General features: G+C 48.8%; 2 protein-coding genes across 2 annotated transcripts; both read right to left on the bottom strand.

Annotated features, from left to right (window-relative positions):
* Positions 1–447: 447 nt before the first annotated feature.
* On the bottom strand, positions 448–1358 carry J4E82_011612 (uncharacterized protein; the record flags this gene model as incomplete). The annotated part of the gene is made up of 2 exons (XM_051737812.1): positions 448–1240; positions 1297–1358. The coding sequence occupies 2 exons, from the start codon at positions 1356–1358 to the stop codon at positions 448–450; spliced, it is 855 nt and encodes a 284-aa protein (XP_051582430.1).
* A 5093-nt stretch (positions 1359–6451) lies between these two features.
* J4E82_011611 (uncharacterized protein) lies at positions 6452–8187 on the bottom strand (the record flags this gene model as incomplete). Its single annotated transcript, XM_051737811.1, has 2 exons — positions 6452–8114; positions 8183–8187. 2 exons carry the CDS (start codon positions 8185–8187, stop codon positions 6452–6454), a joined length of 1668 nt encoding a protein of 555 aa, XP_051582429.1.
* Between the last annotated feature and the right edge of the window lie 1968 nt (positions 8188–10155).

The raw sequence follows: 10155 nt of genomic DNA, 5'->3' as shown, positions 1-10155 counted from the left end.
GTTTAAGAGCTCTAAACTGAACTGACTGATAAGACGAGAGCTCTAAACTGACACTGAACTGACTGCCAAGCAATCAGTCAGTCAGTCAGTCTCATCAGTTTGGATTGATTGTTAGCAACTCTGCTCTCATGTCTCTGCTTTGTTGACTCTTTCGTCTTACCTGAACCAAGCATACCCCATCCAGAACTTGCTTTAGATTCCTTCTTAGCGATACAACAAGATTCTTTCTCTTCCGTCGCTATCTGTGCTACCTTGACTTTTCCAGCTTCTATACACGCTTGTTCTTCTTCAGCAGCACACGCAGCTTCCTCTGCCACGATGCGTTCCTGTTCCAAGCGTCCTACTCCTTCGCACTGAAATTGCTCTCCTTCAAGCTTGACTTTGAGCTGCATCTTCTCTTCCGTGTTGCAAGAAGACAAGGCTGCAGGCGCGCTAGCCTTCATCCTATCACCTGGGGCCCTGGTCCAGATTACAAGGATCCCACGCAGCCGCCGAGTCATCAAAAGCCTCAAATTTCTCCACAGACGCCAGACATGCAATGGAAGTTGCCGCAATGCCCTTGGGAGGCAATCTTGGTAGATGAGGCAGATAGATGCCTAGAGGCTCACTATGTTCGGGAGTTGGCATTTTGTTAGTCGCCGCCTTTCCTTTTCGCAACTTTTCTACTTCCTCGCTGTACAGACCAACGATGGCTTGAGCCAAAAGCTGCGTCAGCGTAGGGCTTTCAATGTTTTCGAAGAAGTCTGGTGCCGAGAACATGGGCTGGTCTCGTTCAAAGGTCCATCGAACTTTTCTCGACACGAAGTCTCGGAGCCACGCATGCTCGTCGGAAGGCCCTGCAACAAACTCTTCTCGAATGGCGCGCACGGCGTCACGTAAACTCATCTCGTTGCCTCGTCGCTCCAGCTCGACTTTTGCTAGGTCCTGAAGGCCAGGCACGCTGCACTTCTTAGCAGCTTCTACAGCAAGCAAAGCTGTCTGACACTCATTTCGGACGAGACTTTTGTGTTTGTTGTCGGCATCTTCAACATCTTCGTCGTTGAGTGTCTGATAGACACCCGTGTGCAGAAAGTGGATCAAGACGTGACCAATGCTTGCGTCAACATCTACGAGGTGAATCTCGTGTGTCCATGGATCACGACTCGGGATATTCTTCAATCTTTGCAGCAGAACCTCTGGGAGATAGTATATCTGATGAGTAGGACCAAAATATAAGGTAACAGGTGGACTTGTATATAGGCTGAGGTAATCAGCTTTAAACAGTGTGCTTGTATGAACGGAGAAAGCCTGCCTCACCTTGTCCTCAGTTGAGGAAGCGCCTCTCCAGCTATCTTGGCGCTCTTGGCCTTTTTAGCCATTGCGATGGAAGCAGTTTGGTTGGTACAATTTGTATGATGTTGGGAAAATCTGAGGGTAAAAAATCCTTAAACTGGAGCTGTAGTCAGAGAAAAAGAGACATGGTCTTTAACACAGGGTCGTTTTGAAGAGGTCTCGTGCTGGATTTGTGCATGATAAGCTGTAAACGGCATCATACCCACGCACTGACGCGTTGTTCATGGACACTCTCTGCATATGCGCTAACACGACACCTTGCATACCAGGCCGCTCAGCCCCGCACCTAGATCCTCAGCTCAACCAGAGGTTATGTGCTCAGATCATAATCGCCACGATAAGGGCTCGTGCTGCAGGCTAAGCGCTGTCGGATACCTCGTTACTGATAACGCCGTGCGATAACTTCTATATAAGCTCAGTTGCAATGCTGTCAACAACAACAATATACATTCTCTCCTGGTCTTTCTGAGTATGATATCACACCCAATCATCCGACAGGTTGTAATGAGTAAGTCTTGGTGTGGGTGGGGCGCAGTTCGAACTTGTCGCACTCCGTGTCAATTTATGCGTGCGCTTCCAGGAAAACAACTCGCACATGCAGCCACAGCGCCTGATGTGTCACCTAACTATTGGCTCCACAATGGCATGAGGCTTGTACAGGATAGTCACCTTGTTCCGATCCTTGTCTTGTGAGCTAAACTCAGCAGTCGTCGGTATTTCTTATGTGGCCTCAGTCCCAAGCGACAGACCCACCACAAACCCGAATAAGACACACAATGAGCATTTGTGTATTGTGCAATCGTAATTTCAGCAGCGAGAGGGCCCTCAAACAGCATAAAGAGGACTCACCAAAGCATCCAAAAACCTTGGGCTGTAAGCCATGTAATCGCTCCTTTAGCAATTACTCCGCATTAGAGCAGCACTAAGATGATTCTTTAGTCCACCAGAGATGCCGAAGAAACTCAGTTACTGTATCTGTTACATCTGTTCCCTTTACCCAATATGTCCCCTTGCGGTTCTCAACGTCTCCAGATGTCCCCTCGACCATGCACGGTGGTCAGCGCAGGCGCCACACCACAACAGAGAACGGTTCACACGCAAACCCAATCTTCGACTTACCCTTCGAGCCACTTGAAGACGCAATGCAAGCTCCCACTGTATCAGACGTTGATGCTACTACCACACAACCAACGATCGGCCGAGCGCGCGTTTCCACACGACAAGAGGAGACAAGGACTTCCTTCACGTTTCCCGAATTGCACCAACGTATTGCTGACGCCGGCGCGCCCGCTATAACTTCGACGTGGTTCAACCACAACATAAAGGCTCATTTTGAAAAAGAGCGCGAGACAACTGTTATGGGAAAATTTACATGCGACAACAATGCATGCAGAAAGAAAAGGTGGAGCAGTATGGTCGTAGCGATCTGGATCAGAGGATATCCTCAGAATGGATACAACGCTATCGTGTATAATCAGCGTTGCGAGTCTTGCAACTGGCTGGGAAGCCTCCCACTCGATGAGGAATCATACGTAGAGCGGATTGCGTACTGGCTCAAGAGATGGGCGGGCATAAGAGTTGTGCAGCCACCAATCGGTACCGGGTTAGGTCGTGGACCGCATAAAAGCGAGCACTGCGAGGGCTGTAAGGTGAGACATTGTTCGCGGGCAGACGACTTTTAATAGTAATACGTACTTCAAAAATAATGATATGTGGAGATGAGACGAGATCTCACTGCATCAGTGTAGGTAGATGATAACAAATGCACGGCCAATTGGTTGTTCATCGGTGTCTCATCAGTCGCACAGGTCCTCAATATGTACATAGGAAGCGCTCAGCCTCGTCGGTCAATACCATCTGTACTACAGTATCCGTGCACTCAATGCCCGCCGTCGGTCAATGCCCGGGCAACAACACAACAGCTTCATGAGTATTGCAGCTGTAACGCCTCAACAAATCGTAATAATATTGCGCAAAAGTGGGTTGATACTATATAATAGCCTGCGAAGACTTTGCGCTAGTCCAAATCTTTTTTTGGGCGGCGGATTGTACGCGTTCTGGTGGTTTTGGGTGGAACTGGCTGTGCGACTACCCGGGCTTCCCCAGACGCTGTACCACCCCCAACACGCTTTTGACGCTTTGTAGCTGGCGTATGGGATTGTGAAGCATTGCGCTTACCCTTTTGGGAAAGTTTTATAAGCTTTTTGGTGTTGTTGATGAGCTGCTGGTGTTGTTTCTTGGCCTGTTTTGCAGCGTCCTCCACCAGCTTCTCCTCCCGACGTTTCTCACGCTCTACACGCTTCGCGGCTTTGAGTTGAGCTTCAAAATCGCGTGCTGCCTTGTTGATCTCGGCTTGCTTGGCTTTTTGAAGCTTTTCAAGCTCGGCTTGTTGTTGTTGTGCTGCCCGACGATCCCGAGCTTGTTGCATCCTTTTAGGTGACCATACAATAGCTCCCCCGTTATACTCGTTATCCTCATCAAGCTGGAGAGTGTACGACGTCTTGGAACGGCTCTCTTTGATGGATAGAGCCCTCCTGAGGCCTTGTACCTCGTCGTGAAGGATCTGATTTTGAGCTGAGATGTGGCACGAGCTTCGTTGAAGCTTCTTGACGTCCTTACTGCCCTGATCCTTCACCTCACGGCGTACGATTGACTTGAGCTTGAGCCAATCGCTCCGCGATAGTACTGAGTTGCTGTTCTCAGAATCTGAAGCTTCCTTGGCAAACTTCTGGAGTATAACGTCCGGGTTGGGTGGGTATACTCCGGTGGCTTTAAACGACCTCTGGATGAGTTGAGGTTTAAATACAGAGGTCCAGGAGCTCCAGAAGAGCGGGAAGAAGTCTCCTTTAGTTAAATTGAGCAACTCCTGGCTGTCCTGGAGAAATCCTTGCAGCTGAGTTGAGTAAGCGTCCGCCAGGGGTTTGAACGTACAAACGTCAAGCGGTTGAAGAGTATGAGTAGCATGAGGAGGCAGTACAGCCAACAGGATCTTGTGCTCGTGGCAATACTCAATAAACTCCATGGTTACATGGGATCCATGGCCGTCAAGGAGTAGTAATCGATACCTAGTTGAAGCGTATCGTCTGGTCTCTCATTCAAACACCTCCTTGAGCCAAGCTAACCCAATATCGTTGTTGCTCCAGCCGGAGGGAGATAAGGTTACAAAGACTGAGTGCTCCCCTTCCGATATAGCTTCAACCCAGCTTGATTGAACAGCTCCGTTGGCTCCCTGGAGGATGAGTGTAGGACTCAGAGGTTTGCCATCCGAACAAATACAAGCTATCACCGTTATCCACTCGCTTGAGCCATCTTCAAGTGCTTGCCTTGCCCCTTTTTGCTCGTAGAGTCTTCTGCTGAATATACGTTTTGTATCGCCAACCCGGCCAAGTTGAAACCCCTTTTTGTCCATATTGAATACATGTGTTGGTTGTACGTTGTACTCCTCCATTTTTCGTGTAATGGCTCGGAATACAAGCTGTACTTGGGTCCTGAATCAGCTTTGGTCCGCTCCTTGGCCATGGCTTTGCCCGAGCGAAAGATGAGATGGTTGGGATGACGGCGGAGAAACCGCTTAACCCAGGTATCGGAGACCGGTTTGCCAGCCAGTTGGCTGGCAAACTGCTGTATCATTACTTTTTTAGGCGGCAAACGTCGTTCAGTAAGCGTTTCGATATATCGTACAAGCTCGGCTTCGCGTTCTGGGTGTAGGGATCGTTGGGAGACTCCGCGCTGCTCGTGCACACCCTGGTGCCTTCGAGCGAGCGTACTGCGCTCAACACCGAACTGGGCAGCAACTTTTGTGTACGAGAAATCATCTCCTAGCTCGTGCAATTTGATATATACAATCGCTTCTTGAATCGGATCCATATTGGTGGAGTTGTGACGCGTTGAAGGTTTGTTGTTGTGGTGGGGTGGCGGGCATTGACCGACGGCGGGCATTGAGTGCACGGATATTGTACTGTAGAGGACGTCAGCCGCGGCAGGCCCTGAGAGCAATCATGTATACCTTTAGTGGTATTGTTATCCTGTAGCAAAACGTTTGCGCTCGAGATATCGGTCATCGCGATGATCCACATGTGGCTCTTATTTATAACGCGGGACGCAACGCCGCTGTCATAACGCGCCCTCGAACGGTCCACTTTCGTTATAACAATCCATTCGCGCATTCGTTCGAAAAAGCAATTTGAACACGCAGGCTGTTATATAGCGCACTTTTGCAGAAACTTGTTAGAATTTTCCTATCTATCGTCCCAACCCGCAAGCTTTTGAATTCCACTGCCGTCCCATAAATTCCTTCAACTCAGCAACCCATTATAACCACGCCTAATTCCGTCATCACACTCCCAGATCCTCAGCAACTACATATCCCGCCTCCTGCTTCGTTTCTCACAATCCACTCATCTATACCCACACAAGCGCCTGTCGCAACTAGCAATATCCCAGCATTCCCTCAATTTCAAGCATATATCGCCGCTAAGATAGCAATGCCTCCAAAAACATCTTCTACACCGTATAGAACTATAATATGCTCGAACAGCGCCTATTCTATTAGCAACCATACAGCGAGTGCGCCAGAGACAGCGCTGCAGCTCAAGAGCTAACAGCTACAGCAGGGTAGAATACATAGGTCAGGCTAATTATTAAAACATGCCACCAAAGGCGGCGGAGAAAGGAAAGACGTATGGGTAGACAGATACGGCGCGTAATGGCACTGTTGTCTTGGTTTTGCGGTCTCGATCTGTATAGAATAAGTGTCGGGGCAAACAGCTTTTCCGTGATATGCCTACTTGCTGCCTTCGCACTCACAGCTCGTTCGACGCGTGCGCACAATACTGCGGAATTCTCGCTTCCTAGGAACACCGGTATTCCGGAAAGCAAACCATGGATTGTGTATCGCCCTCAAGGCCTCTTGTAGCGCCCTTAAGTCACACCATCGGCTAAACTGCGGTCATGCGAAGGGCTCTTGTCCTTACATTCATGCTTATGGTCTACTCGATCGATCGATCGGTAATGTTGCACTCTTCATATCTTAAAGTGGGAGTCGTGAGCATTCAATGAGAACTGTTGATGACGCGCTTGAGTTACGAACTATTTACTCAACCCGCCGGTAGACTATCTTTCAAATCTTCATCTTCTGCCGAGAAAGCGAGTGAATCTCAGGCGGTACGATCGAAGACAGTATTGGTGGCAGTGCAACCTCTTCCGGAATATTGAACAAGCGCATACGAAGGACGATACCGCTCAAATAAGGCGATGCGGTCAAGACTGCAGCCGGTACGCTCAACAACAGGCTCAAAGCAAGCACAAAAACCCGAACGACCCCAAAACCATTCTGTGTAAGCATTCCGCCCGCGATACCGACACCAATTGAGGTTTGCAGCCAGAGCGCTCGGAAGCTGTCCCGCCAGCCGAGGCCAAGACGCTCGCGATTTTGGCCTTCCCAGCCAAATGAACTTTCAATGAAGGAACCGAAGACCTGAGCAGTTATCGCGATACTAATGGTGGGAGCGACGAGCGCTATATAGAGAAAATGTAACAAACAGGAGATGGCCCAGCGAAAGCCATCGTCGCAGCTTCTGACGCACTTCCTTGCTATGTAGGCAATGCTAGCAGCCCTGGGGAAAGTGGTCAAAGCGACGATCAGCCGTTGCGAGTAAACGTTGAGATAATCGATATCCTCAGTGCTGGACTGGTTCATTGCCGACCTGACAATAATAGCAGAGGTGACCACGGTCCAAACAGCCGGGCCCAGATATGAACATATGATCTGACATATCTGGACGCGGTCAAAGAAATCCAGGCCAGGCTGCTTGAGCAAAGCAATATACTGAAGAGTACCCCGGCACCAGCGAACATCCCGGCGAATATGGTCAATCAGAGTAGGCGGGTTCGTTTCGTAACTACCAGTCTCGACGGGCAGCAGCCAGACTTCGTAGCCAGCGCGGCCCATGAACTTGGATTCTATGACGTCGTGACTCAGAACCCATCCCCCGAGCGGCGGTCTCTCCGCGAGAAACGGCAATTTGCAGTGATGCAAAAAAGCGCGAGTGCGAATGGTTGCGTTGTGACCCCAATAAATCGCACGATCGCGGTACCACCAGCTCAGACCCGTGTTGTGGATATGCCTGGTGAAGAAGTTCATGATGCGGTTGAAGCCACTCATGGACGGTGTGCTGCCGAATTGGGTTTGTATGATGCCAATTTGAGGATTCTTCTCCATGCTGTCGACTAGTCGTACCAGAAGATCACCACTCATAGTGCTGTCTGAGTCGAGTGGAACGAAGAACTCATCGCCCTGGGAATGTTGCTCGACATAATCAAAAGCATTGCCAGCTTTAAAGCCAATGTTTTCCTTGCGGCGGCGGTAAAAAGCCGTTCGATACGTGCCCATGCTCAGGCTATCTTTGATCTCCTCGAATCCTTCTTCTTCCATGCGTATGACGTCCACGTTGGTTGTATCGCTTAGCAAGACGAATCTGAAGCTTTTCAGACGATCAATTTGAGACAAGCTGTCGTGAATAGCGAGCAGGCGATCGAATATCGGACCTGGGTCTTCGTTGCGCATATAGATGGTAAGTGCCGTGGTTGAATGTAGTTCTGGAAGCGGACCTTTGGCGTCGAAGTAAGGGAATATGGATCTCTCTGGGTTCCCGAATATCATGATACAGAGGCCGATGGTGCTGGTCCAGAGATCGATGACAAGTGAGATGGAGCCGAAGAAGATGCAGATGAGGAGGAAGACTTCAAAAGAGTCGATACCGCCCGGTTCGAGTATAACAAAGCTGTTCCACATGATGAGAGACATTGTGCTAGTATGGAGGCCTAGTACCAGCAATTGACGCCCCGTGACTCCATGGGCGTGATTCGATATGGGGTCATTACTCGTATTGTGTAGATTTTTGTCCGGACCTCTGGGGTCTGTTGTGTACTGAACTTGTGAAGACAGGCTTTTGCGCGGAGAAGTTGAGCTGAGAGTAGTAGAAAACATCTCTTTCTTATGTACGTGCAGAAGCTGGTAAATCTAGAATATCAAGGTGAAATGGACGGAGTAAATTGGAAAGGGCCTTGAAGACAAAGACTACCACTGAACATGCCTAGCGATGGGTAGTTATGCTGCGCATGATCTTGAGATAGGGATATAATCATCAAGTACTAATCAGAAAATGGCTACCCCTTCCAGCTTGATCCCCCACAGGCTTCGAGTCGTGGTGCTCGAGCATCTCCACTCTTCTTTTCCGACCATGCTACGCCTCTAACGCGTTTGAGGCAGCTGTCTTATATCGCAACTCCGTAGACGTGTTGCTATCCCGAGATCACCCAGACGCCTCAAAAGCAAACTGAATTGTACGTTAAACTTATCTTGCCTCTCAGCCCGTCAACTATTCATCGTGCAGTAGTCACCCCGCCAAGATAGTTGACATTTGTTGAGAGCGCAGACCGTTTTGGATTACCTCTTGACATAGTGTTTTCTACACCGCTGCAGATATCGGTATAACCCCGTTGATATTCGGTTCGCGAATTCCCGTTAGTGCTGATGTCTGAAGCATTCGGGTGAATTACCCCATCGGGAAACAATCCGTGCGCAGCCAACGAGTCAACGAGCAGCCCATACCTCGCTGCACTGTGAATGGTCTCAACTTCAACGCGTCATAACTCGACTATCAGACCTAGTTTAAGATAGAGTTAGATATATAGAATCTTACCAAGCTACGGTATGGAAAAGATGCGCACAGCCATAGTAAGTTGCGGCCTTATTGCTTCACTTAGATTAGAATAGCCTGCTGCTAAGCTTAGGGGGTCGGTCCGAGTGTCGCTTAGTCAACGCAAATGGTGCGCTTGCGCACGTGACCGAGATGTTATCATGGATATACCTATTGGACTCTAGCCTATCACATCTATTTTGGAAAGCATAAGCCGCAAGCATCCGGAATATATTGCATCTGTTCTGGGGTCTACGGAGATAAAAGTCTTGGGTGTAAGCAGAGTGAAGTGCCCGTGCGATGCAACATTGAATTTGTTATTCTTCTTTGAGGAACATCGATACAATAGGGGTAGATTGTACAATGCAATACTATTTCAGCAGCAAGTGTGACTAGACGAAGACACCGGTAGTGGAGATGACATAGAGAAACAAACATATGATACAGAGCCGTGTTTTACGTCCGTATATAGCGATGCCTGAGATCATACGATGCCAAGAGGCGGTAGAGTAAGCCTCATTTCTTTGACTACGTAATGAATGAGACACTCGACGATGTTGACACCGAATACACTACTACGTACACAGCTATCTGTATTTGAATGTATATCAGAAACAGGTTTAGTTTACATCGATCTGCATATTCGGCATCTAGTCTTGCATCACGAAAAATACTTCGAGCGGAGGTCCTTGGTGATTCGGGCTAAATGCTCACACCCAAGACTTATATCTCCGTACACCCTAGAAGAAATCCGGTATATTCCGGATGCTTGCGGCCAATGCTTCCCAGGACAGATGCTGTCTCCAGTTTTACAGATCATAAATAGTGTCCTGTAACCACGGCATTACCCACTCATTACTTCACTGATCTCCTATCTATAACGTTCGAAATCCTTAACAAGCAAAGCCACTGTACTTTTTTTTTTTTTTTTTAAAAAAAACAATCTTCCTACAACAATGAAATCCACTCTTATCGCCTCCGCTCTCCTCAGTCTCGTTGCCGCAGGACCCCTAGCATCGCCTGATGGTGCGCACACCTTAGCAAAGCGTCAAACGCGCCCTATCAACTCCTGCGAACCTGGGCCAAACTTCTGCGGCCTTACACTCGCTGAATGCAACACTCA

This window comes from Alternaria postmessia, assembly GCF_024291825.1.
Source record: "Alternaria postmessia strain BMP 2775 chromosome Unknown scaffold_247, whole genome shotgun sequence".
Lineage (NCBI taxonomy): Eukaryota > Fungi > Ascomycota > Dothideomycetes > Pleosporales > Pleosporaceae > Alternaria > Alternaria postmessia.
The sequence above is the reverse complement of the archived record's forward strand: the minus strand, read 5'-3'. Positions and strand labels throughout refer to the sequence as shown.